At 46.0% G+C, this 21471-nt stretch overlaps 1 protein-coding gene across 2 annotated transcripts in view; it reads right to left on the minus strand.

The window, feature by feature from the left end:
- LOC111842551 (zinc finger protein 385C) overlaps nucleotides 1–21471 on the minus strand; it is a 146249-nt gene that overhangs the window by 79831 nt on the left and 44947 nt on the right. The window contains exons 1-2 of one of the 2 annotated variants that reach the window (XM_023809279.2): nucleotides 8941–9001; nucleotides 2332–2592 (exon numbers count right to left, since the gene is read on the minus strand). In XM_023809279.2, the coding sequence (XP_023665047.1) occupies nucleotides 2332–2590 (259 nt within the window). In that variant the 5' untranslated portion in view covers nucleotides 2591–2592; nucleotides 8941–9001. Of the gene's footprint in view, nucleotides 1–2331; nucleotides 2593–8940; nucleotides 9002–21471 lie in introns of those variants that run through there. The other variant, XM_023809278.2, reaches the window with a different exon arrangement.

A 21471-nucleotide genomic window follows, 5' to 3' on the forward strand; every position in this document is an offset into this window, starting at 1 on the left:
ATTAAGTACAGGATGTACTAAAATACTATGAAATTCTCACTTGATTGTCTCCTCTTAACTTGACACTTAAGTGACAATATGTACTACCAAGTATCAGCAGTGAAGATGTGCATAAATACGATGTAAATACATAATAAATATACACAAACAAACAAATCAACCCAGTCTAGTTAGGTTCCAAATTTTTAGGGTCCCTGAAATAATCCGAACCTCCCCCCTTTTTGGCACCCTTGCCCAATGTACCTTGTTGCTGGTGACATTCACCAGTATGACCCGGCAGAACGTGTACAACACGCACCCGTGTTAATCTCACAGCCAAACCGTATCGCCCCGTGGAACAACATCGTTGGACATGTCTGCCATTCATACCTTAATGGTCAGTATGATCTCCCGCTAGGATGCATCTCACCGCCTCTCCAGGGAGCCCAGAAGAACCTGTCATGCCATCAGCAAGCTCACGAAAAGCCCAAAGGGCAGAGCCCCCCTACTGCTCGCCGATACAAGGGGCTGTAGATCTGAGCACCCATGCAAAGACAAGCAGAAGCGAAATGGAGATATCTCTCTCCGGCTGTATCTATATATGCTCTGTCTTTGTGGCGTGGAGATCTCTCCATTCACACTCACTGGTTCTGCACCCCTCCCAGTGCAGTGTTCCTTTGAAGAATAGGTGGTCCCTCTGTGTGACAGTGTTGTAGGGGTTAAAAGGCTGTCTCAGTCAAGCCGCTGGCGCGAGGTCACTCGAGATGCTAAGGGATTTATAACTCACTCTGCGTGATTCAAATGGCCCTTTTCATTCCGGGTTCCCTGAGGTCTTCACCAGGCCTGCCACTTTCACAGTCATCTCCTTGGATTGATGCCCTTCCTCTTTTTTTTCCTCAGTCTCTCTTGTCACACGGTCCTGTTATTTATGGCTGCCATTGGCTCGTCATTCACACTGTTCTTAAGGACTTTCCAATCTAGCCATCAGAAACCTGCAAGGTGGCCCATGAAGCTGTATGCTGGTGGCCGTCCTATAAAAAAATGCCGGTTTGTGGAACCAAGCTCCACCAGAATAGCCATCCTTTCCTAGCGGCTGTTTCCAGCCAGAACAACCTCCGACACTCAGATTCTCCCTAGGAGGTACGGCCCCTTTTGTGATTGAGCGGAGGCGGAGGCAGAGGCAGAGGCGGTGTGAAGTCAATGGGGGGGAGGGGGGGGCACAGCCTCAGACTGTTACCCACCCACACACATAGAACTGACCCCGAAGGCTCACTCAGCTGAGCATCGATTATTTGTTTAGCTTCTCTTGAGCGCCATGATTGGTTTTTAAAGCGGAGCGGAGATTGCCTCACTCAGCGATTTCCCTCACGCCGCAGCGAAAAGCGCGGCGATACAAAATCCCTCCAAATGGAAGGAAAGATAAAAAAAAAGAATGGGATGGATGGTGACAGAGGCGGAAAGAGCAAATGACTGAATGTGGGAAGGACGACATTAAAATGTATAAAAAGAAAGAGCCAAACGAAACCACGAGAAGGTTAATTTGTTGGCTGATAGAAGAGGAAATTCAAACGACTGAGAAAAGAGGCAATCGTCTTTACTGATTCTGCGGCCTGCTGTAGGCAGTGTCCCATCAGTGTTCAGCATCATGTTCCAGGTGATGCTAGTGATGCAATTCCCTCTGCCCTTTCTCCAACACAACTCGGCCTGCCTGCAGGACGACCATGGCTCGCTCACATCGGCTCAATCATTTCACTTTGTCAGCTGAAAAGGTCAAACAAACATAGCTGCAAGGGTCCTGGGGACCAAGGTCACAGCAGTGTGATGGAGACCTTCTAAGTAAGTAAGTAAAGTTGATTTATTGAGTACCTTTCACGGACAAAATAGTCAAGACAGTCAGCCAAAAAGGCGCTGTACAAAACTAAAATGCAGAAAAACAAAACCAAAAACCAAACAACAATGTAAAAATACTCAAGTGAAAAACAGACAATAATACATAACAAAACATGCTCTCACAAGATCATGTTTTCCCCAAAGCCTGAGAAAAAAAGGTAAGTTTTCAGCTGCCCTTTAAAACCAGAATCTGCAAAAAGCAATGATGGAGGAAGGTCACTCCACAGCCTTGGGGCAGCAACTTAAAATGCCCGATCACAACGCATGTGGCTGGGGTAAGGTCAGTGCAGGCTTCTGTGTGACACCAGTGCAGGATGAATGGTCCACTTTTCCTCATGGTCGGTTGGGGCAATTGCTTAGATATTATAACATCAGAATACATCCCATCTGAAATGGTACCATAACAGTATACCAGATCATCCATGTGGAGATGGATCTATGATGGTACAGGAGGTCCCTTACCTGTCCTGCTGCTCTGCTTTCTGTTGCCAATCTGCTTGAGCCTCTTCTGGTGCGACTTGCCATTGAAGTGGATCTGCGCCTGGGCGGGCGAGTTCAGCTGGATGTTGCACACCTCGCACAAGGTGTAGGTCTTGGGCTTCTTCTCCCGCCTGGGCCTGTGCTCCGACACGCCGTCCTGGCCCCCCAGGGAGCAGCCCAGCTCGCCGTCCGGAGACTGCCCCCTCTCTGCCAACCGGAGGGAGCTGGAGGGACGCTTCATTCCTGCGGGAGGAGGAACCAACCGACTGAAGACTTCTCATCAAGCGGCATTTAGGAAGCTCCTCAAACAGAACTCTGGTTTCCAGCTGTTCCAGCAGGAGAACAGTATCATCACTTACAGACATGGAAAGCTGATTACATCATTATGAAGACAGCAAGGAGGCAGCATCTCCATGGGATCAACTGGAACATCACACAGAAGCATCCTAAACAAAGAGTCTAACAACAACCTGCTCATCACTCCACTCCCAGCCCGTGCCATCCACCCCAGAAAGTGAACAGGTGGACCAGTTAGCTCGACCGTGGACTTCACTAATCAGCCACTAGAGGGCGAATGCTCACCGCTTTTTTTGTGGGCCAGCTAAGAAGGCTGAACTGAACACTAAATTAGCCTCCTCACAGTCAATTTGTCAATGACGCATTTGTCTTAATGTGTTCCGTCCACAAATCTGAATGCTCACAAAGCAGGTACATGACCACATAAGGAGAACACTGATCTTTATTTTCACCTCAATGCCGTAAAAAAGCGTAGCTGCATGCTCATATCCAGCCAGATGCCTGTTAGCACACACTGCACACACATTTCACACACTGCAGGTCACACAGTGCTGGAGAGCTTACGCCAGGGACAGCAGGCACTCAGCTTTAACTGCTTGCAAATAGCAACATAAGCAGTTACCTGAGAAGCCTATGAGAGGCCCACGTCCCCCGGGGAATCATTGGCACCTGCTGGTCAGGACTACTACCATAGTCAGCAAGCTGCACTTAGTGACTAAATATCTTTGGTTTGGCGCTGGGGTACTCAGTTACTAGAGTAGATTTCACTGACTGATAGGGGGGATCCTCTATGATAAAATTTGCTGGGCACAGTGGAAACGGATTAATCGCGCGGTCCATATCGAATTGTGGAGTTTGCCATTTGAGTATCCCTGGTTTAGCGTCTAATGCTAACATAGGGGTAGAGCTTAGACACTAAGAGCAGCCAATCGTATAACTGCAATCCACATCATTTTTAGGAATTCATATCCAAATGCCATTATCCAAGTATTCAGGTAAGCATTTTTCATTTGATGGCTTCCTACGGTCGGGATCTCACTTCCTTCCCTGTGGTCATTGTAAACTTCACTGTATCAGACTGTTCCAGAAATCCCAGCCTGTACCAGCCACTGGCGAAACTGGCCGTCACCTTACAAATGTTCATCTATCGACTGACGATGCCTGAGCGCAAAGACAGGGACACCGAGACGATGCCTCAGATTCAACGGCAAAGGAGCAGCAGATGCACACAGCAGAGATAGCGAGCTCCCCCCAGTTCAGTCTCTGATCGCGATCGCTCTCTGCTGGGGATCAGCAGCGTTTCCCCTGCGTGCACGATGTGGGTCCTCTGTGAGCACTGTGCCGCAGTGAGCTTCCCTACACTGTCATTCGGCTGGCTGTGAATCTGGGCTCCGGGGCATTCACAGAGGATGGGATGTGACATGTGGAATTTAAAGCTTTACAGTGTTTTTTTCCTGTTTAAGAGCTGAATAAAGGCTGAGCACTAACTGTTAGCCTGTGGGCCCAGACTTGCAAACACAAAGTGTTTAAAGGCACAGGAAGAACGGCACACCAACTGATAAACACCCTGTCTCTCTGCCTTTAGCTGCTTTCCAGGTTGGCTCATTGCTCCTGCCCCTGTGTGGAGGTCAGTTCCGCCACCTGCCCTTCCCTGAGGCCAGTGGATAACCCCAGGACAGCTCACACTTGCTGGAATATATACTGTAGCAGCATGTGTTTATGGAAAACATACATCAGGGAGTCGGCGAGGGGGTTGGTGCCTCAGAAATGTGATATTAAAAGAAAAGACAGGACACAGGAAGAAGCAGAAGGATTTGGTACTGGGTAAGAACTTTTGAGTGAATTGAATGGATGGAGGGAGGGATGGATGGATAGATGGAGCACAGAAGGTGTATAAATTAAGTTCTCACCGGTGGAGGTACACTATATGGACAAAAGTACCAGACAACACTGCTTCAGGTGTTTCATTTAAACCCATTGACAGGTGTATAAAATCAAGCACCTAGCCATGCAATCAGGTTTACAAACATTTGGGATTTAGAATGGGATATCATAAAGGTTCCTGTAGATGTAATGGCCAGATGTCTGGCACTCATACCCGTAACCGTACCCATCTACGATTCGGTGGCACTCATACCCGTAACCGTACCCATCTCCGAGTCGGCGGCACTCATACTCGTAACCGTACCCATCTACGATTCGGTGGCACTCATATCCGTAACCGTACCCATCTCCAAGTCGGGGGCACTCATACCCGTAACCGTACCCATCTCCGAGTCGGCGGCACTCATACCCATAACCGTACCCATCTCCGAGTCGGCGGCACTCATACCCGTAACCGTACCCATCTCCGAGTCGGGGGCACTCATACCCGTAACCGTACCCATCTCCGAGTCGGGGGCACTCATACCCGTAACCGTACCCATCTACATGTCAGCGGCACTAATAGCAGGACCAAGTCTTAGCAAGATCTGTGTCAACATTTTAATTAAAGCAGTGCTATCTGAAAACACTTCATGGGCCACAACAGTGACAAATCACAGAATCCAAACATACTGCTTTTTATAAACAACATGGAGAAAGCGGACTTATGCTCTATATTCCCGTATTTCTTTCACAAGCACACCAAATATTTTGTATGAGAACAAAAATATCTAAATGATGGCTACACATCAACAGTTAAAAATAACAGAAAAGAACTTAGGCTTCCACTGCACACTCGGCAGTGTTTGCGGATGCTGGAGTTTGTGTAAACATTAAGAAAACGCTCAGCGAGTGTAAAAATACTCGGAGTCATGAATGGCCTTCTCAGCCACCTGACTGCGAGCCCTCATGCGTCCTGCCGCGTGTTTTCCTCAAAGCCCTGAATGAAGAGCCTCTTTGTGGCTGAGCTCTGAGATCCCGAGGACGCCGCACGTCTGCTTTCGTTGCTGGGCAATCCTCACACCCCGCTCTGTTTGCAGTCAAACATACACCTCTCTGCAAACATGGGCCCCTTAGAACTTTGCACAGGTTATGCGGTTTAATACCAGGCACAGACATGCAGTGTGTACATCAGGCAGTGGAAAATTACCCCACTGCTTCTGTACTGTCAATGGGAAAGGCCCAGGAGAATGGACAGTTCATTAAGTTTTTTTTTTTGTTGTTGTTCATATCACACAGTTTCTTCTCTTCACGGGCAGCGCGTTGGCTCAGCGGGCTGCACTGTGGCCTCACGCTTTCAGGATTCAATGCCTCCCCTTGGCCTCAGCATGCCAGGTGCTTTAAGTGACCTGCTGTCTTTAAATTGCCTGTAACATGTGTGAGGGTGTGACGTGCTGGCATCTCACCAGCTTCCTGGTGCACTTGTCAAGTTCACCATGATGCTGTGTTGGATAAAGTTATGGAAGATACTGTATGGAAGACACTGTATGGAAGATACTGTATGGAAGATACTGTATGGAAGACACTGTATGGAAGACACTGTATGGAAGATACTGTATGGAAGACACTGTATGGAAGACACTGTATGGAAGATACTGTATGGAAGACACTGTATGGAAGACACTGTATGGAAGTTACTGTATGGAAGATACTGTATGGAAGATACTGTATGGAAGACACTGTATGGAAGATACTGTATGGAAGATACTGTATGGAAGATGTTTTGTGAACTATACCACAAACCTGGGATCAAGGATGTCACAAAACCTGATAGTTTGGTACCAAGTCAACACCAAAATTCTGAAAACACGATCGTACTCCTATGTCTACAGAACCGTTGGTACCAGGAATGGATTTTTTTTTGATCTGACCGGAACAGCATATATGCCTACAAGTTCTAGTCTTAAAAACATTTTAAAGAATAGGACATAGACAAAATAAAATTCTTATTACTCTAGAAGCATTTGTACTCCATTCATAAACATAGTCAGGTTTTACTCGTTATCAATGGCGCCCCCTAATGGTGGTCCCGCCAATTAGTTAAATCCTGACAGTCACAAAATGTTAACAGATCACAAACCGTTTTCTAAAAACGTTACGGTAACACATTATTTGACGGGGCCAAATCGTAGTATTTTACTATTACTCATGTATTAACCGCAAAATAAGTCTTAATTACATACTGATCTCATATTAATTCATCATTAATGAATCATGACATGTTTTATGTCAAGCAGTTACTATATTTACTATATCTTTTAGCTCTGTAAACAATTCTGAACTACTGAAGGAACAAGTCATGAATAACCCAAGTTAAATGTTTGTTCATCATTAATGAATTGTGATGCTTCTTTTATCTCAAGTAGCAACTATATTTGTTCAGGATTTGTACTTCAGTAGTAACTGAGTTATTACTAAGTATTTGTGCCCTATCGAGTACTACAGGAAATCGACTGGTCTGGATTGAGTTGTATTGGTCACTGCCATAAACTGTACAGAACTATCATCCCAGTGTTTATCTGTGTTTAGTAACATCTTTATAATACTCCTTTTGATTAGGTATACAAAAAAAAATTATCATCAGAAATACTCTCCTCAATGCAGATTTCCACCTGATAGATGAAAAATGATCATCAGTATTGCCTGGATACTGCAGTTACTCAAAACCTTTGCAATATTTATGTGCCAGATTTCTCTCTTATTCAGGAGCTATAAAGACTGAGAAAGCTTTACAAAGCTTTTAAACCCTGCAGAACTGTTCCAGGGCCAGTTTACTCAAGCAGTGAATTAGTACAAATGACTTAATTCCACCACATGGTTTCAGACCTGCCTGCTCAGCCCCCAGGCGACTGTCACTGTGACTTTGGCTGAGATGACGTCACACAAATTCCTAGGCAGGCTCACATGTTCACTTAGCCTGCTTACAGATCCCGGCTCACACGGTAATGTTAACTGCACCCGCTCAACGCAGAGACGAGATATACATCCCATGCTGGGTGGATAAAGGTGGATGGGGCAGGATGGAGGACAGAACCACGTGTCACAGGGATGAGAGGAAAGAACAGGGACCTGAACTGGGGATGGAGCCTAGATAGGATGGGTTTAGGAAAAGGGCTGAAAAAAGCCATCTCACGCTGGTAACGAGGAAATCAGTGTAAAGATGGGAAATGTGTCATGGAAAGAGCCTCAACTGGGGTCGGCATCAAGGTTTGGGTGTTTTTCTAGGAACGAGGGAAAACAAAACTGTATGCAATGGCTGGGTGACGTGACGCTTCAGCAGAAGGCCCCCCCCCCGCCTTAATCTCGGCTCCTGACACGGATTCCTACTCATTTTATAGTCTTCAGCACAGAGCAAAGGCTCAGATGGACCACCGGTGCTGAAGCGATGCGGCAGATGTTACAGAGCGGGCCCGAGGCCACAGACTGGGGGGGGGGCCTTATCATAATCCCCCTCTGAGGAACGTCATTAATCACTGGCCGACAGCCCTGCTAAGGCGGCTCCCTATCGGTGATGCAGACCTCCCCACCCACAGCCGGTACTAACACGCGGCAACCAATACCGTGGCACTTATAGCTCACACCGCCTAAACACAAAAAGCCCAAAAAGGAAAACGACAATAAACACCAAGCAGCGGGATGAGAAGGATGCAATCAACACGTGATGAGCGATCGCCACTCTCTGACTAAGCAGCAGATCACTCGCCTTTAAATCACACAAACACAAGTAGGCAATCTGAGCCCCGCCGCTCACATCCCCCCCGGCAATGCTAAAGCCCCATCCACCTGTTCCCAACATTACCCGGCTGCCACGAGCCCCCAACGCTACAGCCGCACTGTGCTGTGTCACCGTAACCGGTTCACCCAATCCCTGCCTCATTATCATTCCGGGCTAAAGCTAGCTGCCCAATCAGATGGCTTGAATGCCACAGCGACATGCGCTTCTGTCACATAGTTACTCTCAGATTTATTGGGGCTCCTCTAGTTGGGGAAAACCACACAGGCACTCATAGATAAACCCATTGATCAAGGTCAGCGACCATCACAAAGCGTCAGAGGGTAATCTCATTCTACTCAATACACAAGCTAATGAAATTCATGTGAAATTAGTGCACTAAACAGAAACCTAAGAGGAAAATCTGCGTCAGCCAGTCAGAATGAATTATAAAAATGCATTATGACAATCAGTTGGTGTTTTTGTCGATTCCATAGTCTAAAACTGACAGACATGATCAGTAATTCAACATAACTAATTTAACACTTCAGCACGCATCCCGCAGCAGCTAAAATGTCGTCCTGACTATTACAGAACACACTTCCTGTATTTCCAAAGCTGTAGAAAAATGTAACAGAATTATGAGAAAATAAGAGTACCTTGAAGTGGCAGAATTTCGTCAGGAGAGTCGCACAGAGTAACAAAGCAAACACCAGGACATGTTAGTGGGTGGAGATGCGGCAGGGAGGAGATGAGTCAATGTGGAGAGGACACAGGGCCCATTCAGGACGCAGCGACACAATGCCACACGCACACACACGCAGATCCTGGTCAGAGTCATCCTCATGATTATATTATCATTATCTCTACAACATTATGATTAAGAAATATAGAGCTGGGGGTCATTATAATTATATTTGCTCTTTAGAGCCCCCATCATCTCTGATAATGCATTTTTAAATGAGGTATAATTATACGTAATATCTCACACGCTGCACATGCACAATAGGGCCCGGCTGCTCTGCCTCCCGCAGCACCGCTGCCTTCCTCATTCAGTTGACTTTCTCTCCTGATTCAGTCCAAGGGCAACACACACGTAAATCCATCAAACTGGGTGCCAGATAGATTTATGTTCTTGCCTAATCTCTGCCTGCAGGCTTGCCGGGCCTGGTCCATCATGAAATGCTGTTTGCTTGACCTCCAGGGGGCGGGGCTCTGCTTTCAGGCCAGTCTGGTGGAGATTCAAAGCGGGCTCGTGATGCCAGCTTACTGTGCCTGCTTATGTGTGTCTGACCTGTACATGTGCTTCATCTGCCGGTGTAGATTTCGCCTTCACCAGCATGAGCCCGGTTTCAGAGATGCTGACTCTTTGCGTGGAATGACACAGTGCTATCGGAGGCTGGCGGTCCTCTAACGGGTATGTCTCACGGAAATTTAACACGCACGACTTCAACACGCCAGCCATAGAATATGTGTTTTAACATTGAAATTCGATATTAACACTGCATTCTACAACTACACAGGATCTGCGATATACCAGATGCTCTGATGAAACCATACAGTGACAGAGGTCTGTGACATAACTAACGGCCTTTCCTTAGCCTGCCTCTTCGCCCTGACATATGGCACCCATGTGTGTTTCTCCTCCACTATACAGCCCTTCAAACACACAAACTACTGAATTACTGAATTGTCTCCCTTGGCCTGAAATGACATGATTCTTCATTATTAATCCATATGCCAGTGTTATCCATGCCTAGTGGACTGTAATACACTAACTGTGTGTGTTTTATTGCTGCTAGCTATTGTCCTGCACTCGGTATGTAGGGAAGAGATTTGTTCCTGATACATGATATACAGACGTGCTATTAATATCCTGAGAAGTGTCCTGGCTTTCTCACACCACTGTAAATATCAGTCTGTCAACGGGACATCCCGAAGAGGAACAGATAAAAACAAATGGGGGACATGGGTGTGAAACCCCCCCACCCAAGTCCTGTAAGCTACTGCTTAGAGAGATAGAGAGATGGAAAGTCCAGTTAAGGCATGGGGGGGCTCCTGAGCTCAGATTGTGGATGAGCGCTTGACTTGAGATTCAGCTTTGACAAAGTGTTTGACAAGACAGCAGTTCTGACGCAATATTCCCAAAACCACTGCGTTTCCCGGCATGAAAACTGTAGCCCTCCAAGCTTATGATGCCGCCACTTGTCTCCTCCATACCAGTAGAGTCTAGAGGACAACTGGGGTGACTCACCTCCTTTTCAGGTTCCCTCTTTCCCCCAGAGAGTGCACCTGTCTTCCTGTTGTCTTGGGCCTGGGTGCTATAGTTAGTTCGATGGACAAGTTCCACATACATCATGTTCTCTGGAGGGCACAAGTACTTGATTCTGGGTCTGATCCAAAAACATAGGCTGCTAGGTAAGACAGACGTGCCCGCTGATACGTAAACATAAAGACAAAGTCCCTCTGTCTTTCATAAATGGCAGTGTGGCTGTTCATCCTACACATGCTCATTTTCATTGATGCATGTGCCGCAATGAATTCTGTCACAACTCTGATAGTTCTCTATGCATCTGAGGAACATAAGGCTGGACATCAATCTCCCCCAAGTACTGACAACTACATTAGCATGCACTGACTTTTACTGGCCATAACAGCACATGCCACACATGTGCCAACACTTTCATCTTATTTGGATGGGGGGGGGGGAACTATGAGCTGGGGAGCTTGCAGTAGTACATCAGGAAGACAACTGTGAAATAATGAGTTCCTTTAGGTGCACAGCTTGTCTAGCTTACATTTAAAATACTGATCTGTCAAATAAATCAAAATTAAATTAGGATAATTAGGGGGAAATGGTACGTAGTAATTCAGTTACTTTAATACCACAGCCAGTAAGCCGTGTAAAATGAGAAGCTGACCTTCTGGTCCGCGTCCTGCATTGACGTAAATCCATGACAGAAATAACAGTTTTGTTAGTGCTAGACTCAGGACGAAGGAGGAGTCTCTCTGATACTCAGTGTCGCAGCTGACCTGGTAGACAGGGAAAATGGAAAGGGTGCCTAATAACAAACGAGGCTGGGGGGGGTGGGGGGGGGGTCATGAGGGTGTCTGCGTCAGCAGTATTTGCACCAGTCAGAGTATGAAGCTCTTGAGTGACACTTACCTACCAAAAATAAAATGTACTCCATGAGTAGGAAAGTGTCAGGTACCCATTATGCTACACGGTCTGCACTCAGTGGCTACTTTGTTATTTTGTCATTGAGCTGCAGCTCACATTGTTGGGGACGTTACTCACAAAAGTAATCCGTTACAGACAGAGGTGGAAAGTTCAGGTCCAGAAAGTACAAATCTAGATCAAGGTTTTGCAGTTTGGGTAAGCATTAGAACAGTTAAGTCACATGAGGTTATGAAGCTTGATGTCCCCATAGTACAGCCAATCATACCCTACCTGACCAACAGGCAACAGTTTGTGAGGCTCCCAGATTCTTTTTAACAAATCGCATAAACTGTTTCTCCATGGAAGGGTTAGGATTAAGGTTAAGGTTAGATGACTAATGGTGTGGAGAATTTGCTACTCGCACGGTGCGCGCCCACCAGGCCGTGCCCTTCGGATTCCTGATGCTTGCCCTTCGGATCCCTGATGCTTGGTGCCTTAATACCCGCTAACAGCCTTAACAAAAGAACAGCGGGTCACTATGGACCCCAAGAGAAGCGACTTTTTCTAAGGAAAGGCTGTTAAGTTTTCAGCACAAGACTAATTGGCCACAGTCTCTCCACGTTTCTCATCTCTTGCAACTAATGAGGGGAGAGTCTGCCTCACTTCATCTATCATAGGGGCATGCAATTCACTTCCAGGCAGGGTTTTGTGCCCCTGTCCTAAAGTATAATTGAATATTGTTGCGGTTTTGCTACAAAATAGCCAGGTGGGAAAGCCAACTGCACTTAAGGGAGTGGACTACTTTGTTTCTCCTTTTCAGGGTGGGAGGGACAGCAGTTTGAACGGTACAGCAAAAATAATGGGAGATGCAAAAATCTATTCAGAAGGCTGCAAAGACTGAGATAAAAACAGTGCTGAGTCAGGGAGACACTGTACTGCTCCGCTCACTGCCGGATGCTTCCCTGAGAGGAGAGAAAAGAAGCACTAAGGATTAAAAAGAAAAGGAAACCTTGGTCACCGAACATGGAACCGAAAGACATCTGCCTCGCAGATGAACACCTAGACACAGGGGCACCACTAGAAATTGTGGGCCCCATGAAAGCATTTTATATGGGGCCCCCAACCCAGATCGATCCAATGTTTTCAAATTTCTTAGGGTCCCTGTCAGCCCAGGACCCATCAGATGGATGGAGAGCCCCCATAATTCACTTCAATGTTGTATTTTGAGGAAAATGGCTGTTTCACTGCTAAATGTACTCCAGGTACAACTAAGTGCGCTGGAGATAAACCCAGCCAACACCTGTCTCCCCTCTGGGACTCACCCTAACTTTACCACTCATTCTCCTTCCATTCTGCAGTTTGAACATGCTCTCACAACGTTTCCATTTCACCTCAGCCCACAGCGGCATTCACATAAAGGCAAAAAAAAGCTGGCCTTTCACTGGACGCCAGTGAAATCTCTCATTCCCATATCTCTCCTTAGGAGGCCGTATCGATCTGCCCCGCCTCCATATTGGTCGCCTCGGCCTCACCAGCGCTTTGTGAGACTGGGATCAGGGGTGATCCGCACTCATGAATGCAGCTGAATGCGCACAGCCGGACTGTGCCTGCCCGCCGTTATCACGCAGGACGCAGACGTGCTCAGGATACACCGCCATCCCTCACTAAATCTTATCACCAGCGGCGTAACTGCGCAGCAGAGCCGATCTCATTAGACAAAATGCAGCCATCTCTCTAACAACATTATCTCAGCGTGCGAGAATTAATTATGCTGACAGAGTGGGATCCCTCCGCATAAGGGCACCGCCTCATTCTCGCACCCAGGGCTTCTGGGAAGCTGCGAATCGGTATTCTCTAGGTGCAACGAGCTGGCAGCTGCATAGTTGACATGGGACGTGTTCTGAAATAAGCCTTATGTGATGGATTCAGATTTTCATCAAAACAGAGCAGCTATCCTCAGATCCCGTCATGCCCAGGTGCTAAAATTCACCCTGTGGGCACCACCTTAGGCTGAAGCATGGAGACAGTTAGCATGACGCTGGCAAACATTTACATGGATGAAGAAAAGCTGAAAGGAAACTGATCATGGAAATAACAGTATCGCAAAAAGCGAATGTGATGTTGTTTAAAGGAGACCTATCATGCTCATTTTCAATATTCATAATTTTATTATTTTGGGATCTACTAAAATAGATGTACATGCTTCAGTGTTCCAAATATACATTATTTGTCTCTATTCACGTTCTGCCTGAAACGCTCTGTTAGAGCTCCCGTGTCTTTAAGGCCCGCCCCCGATGTGCAAAGTGTGCTCTGATTGGTCAGCTTGCCCACACCTACACATTCCGTCATCTTCCAGTCTGATAATATCTCGGCATTATGCTGAGCTGAATCAGATGCAAAGACCTTCGTGTCCATCGCAACACTGCACAAAACTAAAGTGAAAAATACTGGGCAGTTGCTGATCATCTCTAAAGCAAAGTATTGCTTGAAAGCAATAATTTACCCAAAGTTTACAACTGAAGGTTTATATGGACTAGACTGAAAGTTGGCTCGCTTTTTTTCCGAGGCAAACTCTTTTGTGTTGTTTTGTTTTAGGTATAATTCATTACAGTGTCCGGTGGTTTCCAAGCTGTTCTCAGACCCATGACCAGACATACGGTTCTCTGCAGGCAGAACTCGGTGTAACACGTGTAAAAATACAGAAGGCATTAGAAACTAGAAAGTTTGCAGAAGCCTATGTTGGAATGCGACCGTAACATTTCAGCTTGCAATCATCAATCCACCTTGAACACTCTAAGTACCTACATTGTTTTAAACATGACAAATCCACAAGTAATAATGCATTTCTCCTCACAGACCAGAAGATGTCTTCAACACATGGCTAACAAAATCCTGGTTTAGTAGTTGGTATGCAGGCTGTGGGTTGTGTGAGCTACCAAGCTTGCAGGTAGACGGCCAATAAGGATTGTGTTACAAGGTGACCTCACCATGTCACAGAAATAAGGGCTGGATTTCCAATAGGCCATTTCAGGCAGATTAGAGAAGAGTGGTTTCTGCTGGTGAGAGTTACTCCCATTGATGGGTACTTCAGACCTTAAGATTTTACAGGCCGTTTACATGCAGATAAAGATTATATAAAGATATATAACACACTAAAGGAAAGGGAAAACCAGAAAAGCATTACAGGACATCTTTAAGCACCCTTCATCCATTGTAAGTGTGTATAAATTACATAAATTTCATCCCATGTTTTAAAAAAAGTATATAGTAAAAGTTTGTGGACAACACATATTGGTGCTTTGTTTTTTGTCATTTAATATTACTGTCAGCTTTATAGGTAACTTATGGGGCAGGATCTGACTCTTGTACCCTTGAAGAAAGATGCTGATTCAGTTACAGCCCAGCTGAATAAATGGATGCAGTTGCCCATTTTTCTTTGTGTCGAGTCTTCAGCCATGGACTGTGACCGTGGTGTGTGGTGAGGAGACACCACTGAGGAAAATGGATTTATAAGAATAAACGTATCGGGACAGCGGGCTTCGAGACACGCGACAGGTGACTTTTCCTGGTTCCTAGGCACTAAAAGAAAATGAACTGAGAAACTGGGAGACTCTGAAAAGCAGAAAAGAACGTCAAAATACATAATGAAGTTGGCAAATACGCATCAGCCGGAGCTGGCAGCCTTCCCATGTCCGCTTTGTTCTGATCTGTGCTGAAAATGATTCCCCCACAACATGCATATGGAATAGCCAACCTACCTGAACGCTTTGTGCGAAGTGTAATCCATCCCGTATTCCGTGTGACTATGGGGTAGGCGCACTGCCAAAGCCACATGCCAGACAGCAGGGGAACTTAGTACCGCTGCATCTGAGGCATCAAAGGCAACATTAAAGGCCATGCGGTAACCCAGTGGGGTCTGGGGGCGTTACATCATAATAAATATGTATAACAAATATGTATATATCCTATGCCAGTAGCTCTCCTTGAGGATCAGCCGTTTGTCATGCAATGGCAAACAGGTCATGGAGGCTGGACGTGGGCCCAGTTATCTTACGTTGGGCAAAAGTTTGGAGAAGAGGAGAACTGTCCTAAATCCTGGTTTCCTCCTGTCCACTCAGCTCTCCTTGGTTAATGTGTTTACAGAAGGTGACAATTTGCTTGACCTGGCCGGACCGGGTCAGGAAACTGCATTCTGATTTTAAACGGGTACATCCAAACAGCAGCCAAACACTGTGACCGACAGCTCGGACACCTTGAAGCTCCTGGAGATCTATGTCTTGATATTTGAAAATAAGAGAACTTCTAAATGAATAAACAACAGGCATAAGCTAATTTGCCACACAAATGAAAACCTATTAAAAGACTTCTTAACCATACTGTTCACGATACCCGATTGGATGCAGGAAGGAAGACTTCCCACCCTGCTGTGGGACGGTATGACTCGGAAATAGGGCATAAGTTACGCTTAGCCTGGCTTTTCCCCTGGGGGGTTGTTTAAACCAGCTGAGGTGTGAGGTGGGGTGCCAATGCACGCTGACAAGGCTGTCTACAGCCACATGTCAGGCTCTATTCTTCTGCCAGGACTCCTCTTGGCCCACGCAATGACTCCCCACAAGCGGGTTAGTGAGCCCGGGGTCTGAAAACGGGCCCCTGTGTGCTGATGAGCTCAGAATGCAGTACGAGCCGCAGGTACAGTGAGGCCACACGATGCTCCATGCCAAATCAGGTATAATTATTCTCCACGTTTTTCCAGAGAGATGAGCTGGACTCATCAGATAGAGGTCTGTGGAACAAGCAGTACCAACAACAGAAATTCGGCGATAACCAAACTCTCTAGTAAGGCTCAGAATGCACTGTACAAATGTAATTGGGAAACTTTCTCGTCATTCAGGTTGCAGATACCATTAAAAAGGCATAACTTAGGTCTTCTTTGGTAAATTCCCAGTTCAGCGGATATCCTATTATACCCTATCCTACACTGTATAATTACTTCTGATTCACTCTGGCATGCTACCCCTGATTGGTCCAGCTGTGGAGCTTATTCAGGGTCCTCTAAATGTCAGCTGCAACTTAAGTGTCAGCTTACGTACCAAAGGCTGACATGCGTGTGGAATCTGTCACCCTGCCTTCTGCAGGAGTGGCTGGCTAACAGTGAACATCAGGGCCAACTGGTGCTTAGCGTGCCCAGGGGGGTTAGGGTAACAGAGCTATCCAGGACACAAGAGCTAGGGCAGAGAGACCCAGGGTAGAACAGAGGAATGGAGGAAGACTGGAGGACAAAGGGAAGGAGAAAGAGAGGGGGAAAGTGGATATAAATAGGAGAATGGCAGGTGTTATTTCTGGGGCCTCTGTTCTGTGGTTTCTAACTCACCTAGTAACCTGCTTTTAGCAGTAGTGACGCTTCCAAACCAGGCCAAAGCAGGTGAACTGCAAGATGGCTCTTCGGTGGTTTTAGAGACCCACCTGAACCAGGCAGATGGAGCAGAGAGTAAGAAACCCAACCATGTAAGTTCACCTGCTCTCCACCACTCAGCCCTACGCCGGCCTAAGCCAGGCCCTGTGTCAGAACGGTGGTCAAACCCCCCAAACCTCCTAACTCATCATAAACTACTGCTTTGCACACTGTGCTACCCGGTGACATGGAACAGCACTATGGAGGCTATCACAGCAAGGATACGGTATTGCACAGCTTCTCATGGCCAAGCTCCTCAGAAACCTAACAGCCAGCAGGTCTACAACAGTCCACATAATTACACTGTCAATGAGTCCATACGGCTGCTCTCCTCAATTACCCTAACAAGGCAAACACAAAAAAGGGACCATAGCCAGCAATTAGAGTGGTAGATGTGAGAAAGGACCCTACAGTACATCCATCGTCTAACCACTTACCCAGTATCGGGCTATAGAGAGCATGAAGCACCAAGCAGTCTGGATGTGATGCCAGTTCATCCCATAGTATGGAAAATTCAGACACCATTTCACCTACATGTTTTAGCTGTGGGAGAAGACTGGAACATCCAGGCAAAACCAACATAGCATAGGAAGTACACACAAGCTCCATATACACAGAACAAGGGTGGGATTTGAACCCCTGACCCTGGGGGCAGAAGGCCACAGTACCGCTTGCCTAGTCACATATCAGCAGACACTCCCTCAGGAATGCTGTTTTTTAGTTGTAATGAATAACCTTTGTCAGTTCAAAAGACAGCACCACTTCACAACATCCCTTAATTTATTTCATGCTATATATATAAAAGCCAACAGTTAGAAGATGGATTGACACATTTAAGCCCTGCTACCAAAAAGTATTAAATATAAAATTTTAGTCTCATCACTTGAAATGATCATGTTATTCTTCAAAGTGAGTACAAGTAAAATGGATCATCCTCTTCCGATCGCCTGTCCAGCACGGGGTGAGGGCGAGGCTCGAGCCTCACTGGCAGCGTATTTCACAGGGCAGTGCCCCCCTGCAAGAGATGCCAGTCCATCGCAGAGTGTACTTACTGGCAGAAACACCTGCACACACTTAGGGTACCTCAGAGACAACAGTTCTCCTAAACTGCAGACAGCAAGTCAAGCAAAAGTAAAGAAAACATGTTTTCAAATGTCAAAAATCCTGAAACTGCAGAGCTAGACTGGTTTGAAGAATGAACTAATTCCCTGTTCAAAATGCAAATCTATCAGGTCAAAAAGTGGTATATGTCAAAATATAATATAAATGAAATATAAAAGCGATCAAATTCCTTAGGTGTTTCTCCCTGTAAAATTGAGTCTCACTTCAGATGGAAAACTTGACAGCCTGGCATAGTGACCCAGCGTCCAAACAGATGGTTCCGTTAAACGGCATCGCTCATCAGAGCGAATGATGCCAGCTTACAAATGAGCGCACGTCATCGATCATCTGGTGGGAACCGAAAGTTTCCAAGAAATGGGGATAAGTGGAAGTGGGAGAGGTTTCCAAGAGAACACCTCCCTGACAATTTCACCAAATCCAGGGAACGAATATTACACACTGGAAAAACGCTCACGCCATCAGGACAAGCCTTCTTAACACTGAAAGCCAGGCACTAACAGAGACCATGCAGTTCAATAAACACTAACATAAAAATACTAATATAATTGTCTAAAAAACGAAACCAATTCCAGGCGTTTCCATGTGGTTCAGAGGTTTCACAGCCTTTTACATATGACGTCTAATAGCACTGAGGGAACTACAAAGATCTTTCAATACTCTGGAGATGAGAAGCTCGGCAGCTGTAATCGGCTTCAGCTCTTCCCAGTCTCTTACTGTTAATGGGGACAGCGGTTTCTAAGTTCCCCTGGGCAGCTGCAGCAGAATCACCACTTCAGCCTCCGCGAGTACCTCTCATGGTAAAGTCGCGGGTGATGGGCTGGGAAGGGGGCAGCTCTTCAGCACAATGGTCTGAAGTAGCCCTGCAAAGGGGGGGGGGGCACTGAGAGGTGCATTTCTGTCATCGAGCAAAGATGGAGGGGAGTTTGGTACCTAGCTACGGGCACTCAATTTACATTTAAAACTGTCTGGAATTTACATATTTATATTCTGATCATCTAGCATGTGAATTGCAGGACAATGCATTGATCTGCCCATAAACGGAGAATGCCATAGCAATTCTGTAATTGCCATCCTGGAACATAACAATCTCTTCTGGGAGTCCCACGTTCCCCTAAATATGACTGTTACATCACTTTGTCAAACTTGGGTGAAGGAACAGGCAGAGGAGTTTGTCAGACAGAATGCACGCTGAGAGATTAGGAAGCAATTATGACTCTTCTGATTATGACACTCAGTCAAGATCTACATTTTCCATCTAAATCCATCTAATTGATGGAGCTCATTTTAAATCCATTTCTCAGCCCCACTGTGACAGTCTTAGCAACCACAATGTCCTTCTACAAAACATAAAATGTTCTTTTACAAAACACATTTTTATTGTCGTGTCGCAGGTGAGTGGGAAGGCTACACTATATGGACAAAAGTATTGGGACACATCTCGCAATCATTGAATTCAGGTGTTTCATTCAGACCCATTGCCACAAGGTGTATAAAATCAAGCACCTAGCCATGCAGTCAGGTGTACAAAGATTTCTGACAGAATGGGTCGTTCTGAAAAGCTCAGTAATTTCATGTCTGGTAGTGTCATGGTATACCACCTTTGCAATAAGTCAGTTTGTGAAATTTCTTCCCTGCTAGATATTCTTCAGTCAACTGTAAGTGGTATGATTGCAAAGAGGAAGCATTTAGGAGCAACAAACTCACCCACAAAGTGGCAGACCATGTAAAGTAGACAGAGTGGGGTCACCGAATGTTGAGACACATAGTGTGTAAAAGTCACCAACGCTCTGTTGACTCAGTAACTACAAAGTTCCAAACTTCCTCTGGCATAAACCCCAGCATGAAAACTGAGCACTAGGAGCTTCATGGAATGGGCTTCCATGGCCGAGCAGCTGCATGCAAGCCTCACTTCACCCAGCACAATGCCAAGTGTCGGATGGAGTGGTGTAAAGCACACCGCCACTGGACACTGGAGCAGTGGAAACATGTTCTGTGGATTGATGAGTCATGCTTCTCTGTCTGGCAGTCTGATGGACAAGTCTGGGTTGATGGATGCCAAGAGAACGTTCCTTGCCTGACTCTATTGTGCCAACTGTAAAATTTGGTTGAGGAAGGATAATGGTATGGGGTTGTTTGTCAGGGGTTGGGCTAGGTCCCTAATTTGTAGTGAAGGGAATTCTTCATGCTTCAGCATACCAGGATATTTTGGAAAATTATATGCTTCCAACATTGTGGGAAGGCCCTTTTCTGTTCCAGCATGACTGTGCCACAGTGCACAAAGCAAGGTCCATAAAGACATGGTTGGGTGAGTGTGGTGTGGAAGAACTTGACTGGCCTGCACAGAGCCCTGACCTCAACACCATCTAACACCTTTGGGATAAACTAGAATTGAGTTTGTAAGCCAGGCCTTCAAGTCCAACATCAGTGCCTGACCTAACAAATGCTCTACTGAACGAATAGGGAAAAATTGTACTACAGCTGCAAAAAAAAGGAGGGGGGGGGGGGACCAACTCCATATTAATGCCTATTGATTTAGAATGGCATGTCATAAAAGTTCTTCTAGGTGTAATGGCCAGGTGACCCAGTACTTCTGTACATATAGTGTAGGTGTTAAACCAAACAGAGACAGAGACATGCTTTTGATGGGAATAATGCTGTTTTTAAAAAGACAGTCTGCTGTTCATACCACTGTTTCCTGCTGGTTCTGGTATAGACTGAGCTTCTCATGTACGCACCTCACAGTCAGCTCATGGTTGGGTACTTACCAGGTGGGCGGTCACCGCATGGAATGATTGGAAGGGGGCCGGGTCAGACTTACCCAATCCCCTAGAGCCATGCCCTACATTATTCTAAAATGAAGGCAGCACAGACCAGCAGGCTACCAGAACCATTAACACCTTGACCCGTGACAAAGAGCAGAGCAGTGGGTGATACAAAGTCCTGGCTGACAGGCTATAGAGTTAAGGATGATTCCATTAAAAGTGTTATCACTTCTTTTTCTATAGGGATGGTGACCCCATACACTTCAATGTACACAATACTTCCATCTGTGCCAATGGTTTTACAGAATAAAAATGAAAAAGCACCATGGCAACATTAACTTACCTCTATAGAGCTGGATAACTAATGCAGAGTCTAATGCAGAGTTTCTAAGTACTGGCTCACACCTGGGGAACACAGTTCAGTCCGTAATGAGCCAGGGTATGGACACAAACATGAACGTCACCCGTGAAAATTCTCCCGTCTGCAAAATTTACTGAGGGGATAGGATTGAGCGATATAAACGGTATTTCGAATTATCATAATATAAAATTTTAACGATATAAAAACAAGAGACTGATAAACTGTCAATAAGGAGCATCGCACAATAGCACATCAGTATATTTCATCACAGAAATGAACGCAAATCCAGCCAATCATATGGTAGCGTTTTACGAACGGATACCCTTGCCCAAC

The sequence above is a fragment of the Paramormyrops kingsleyae genome, chromosome 5, assembly GCF_048594095.1.
Source record: "Paramormyrops kingsleyae isolate MSU_618 chromosome 5, PKINGS_0.4, whole genome shotgun sequence".
NCBI classification, from domain to species: domain Eukaryota; kingdom Metazoa; phylum Chordata; class Actinopteri; order Osteoglossiformes; family Mormyridae; genus Paramormyrops; species Paramormyrops kingsleyae.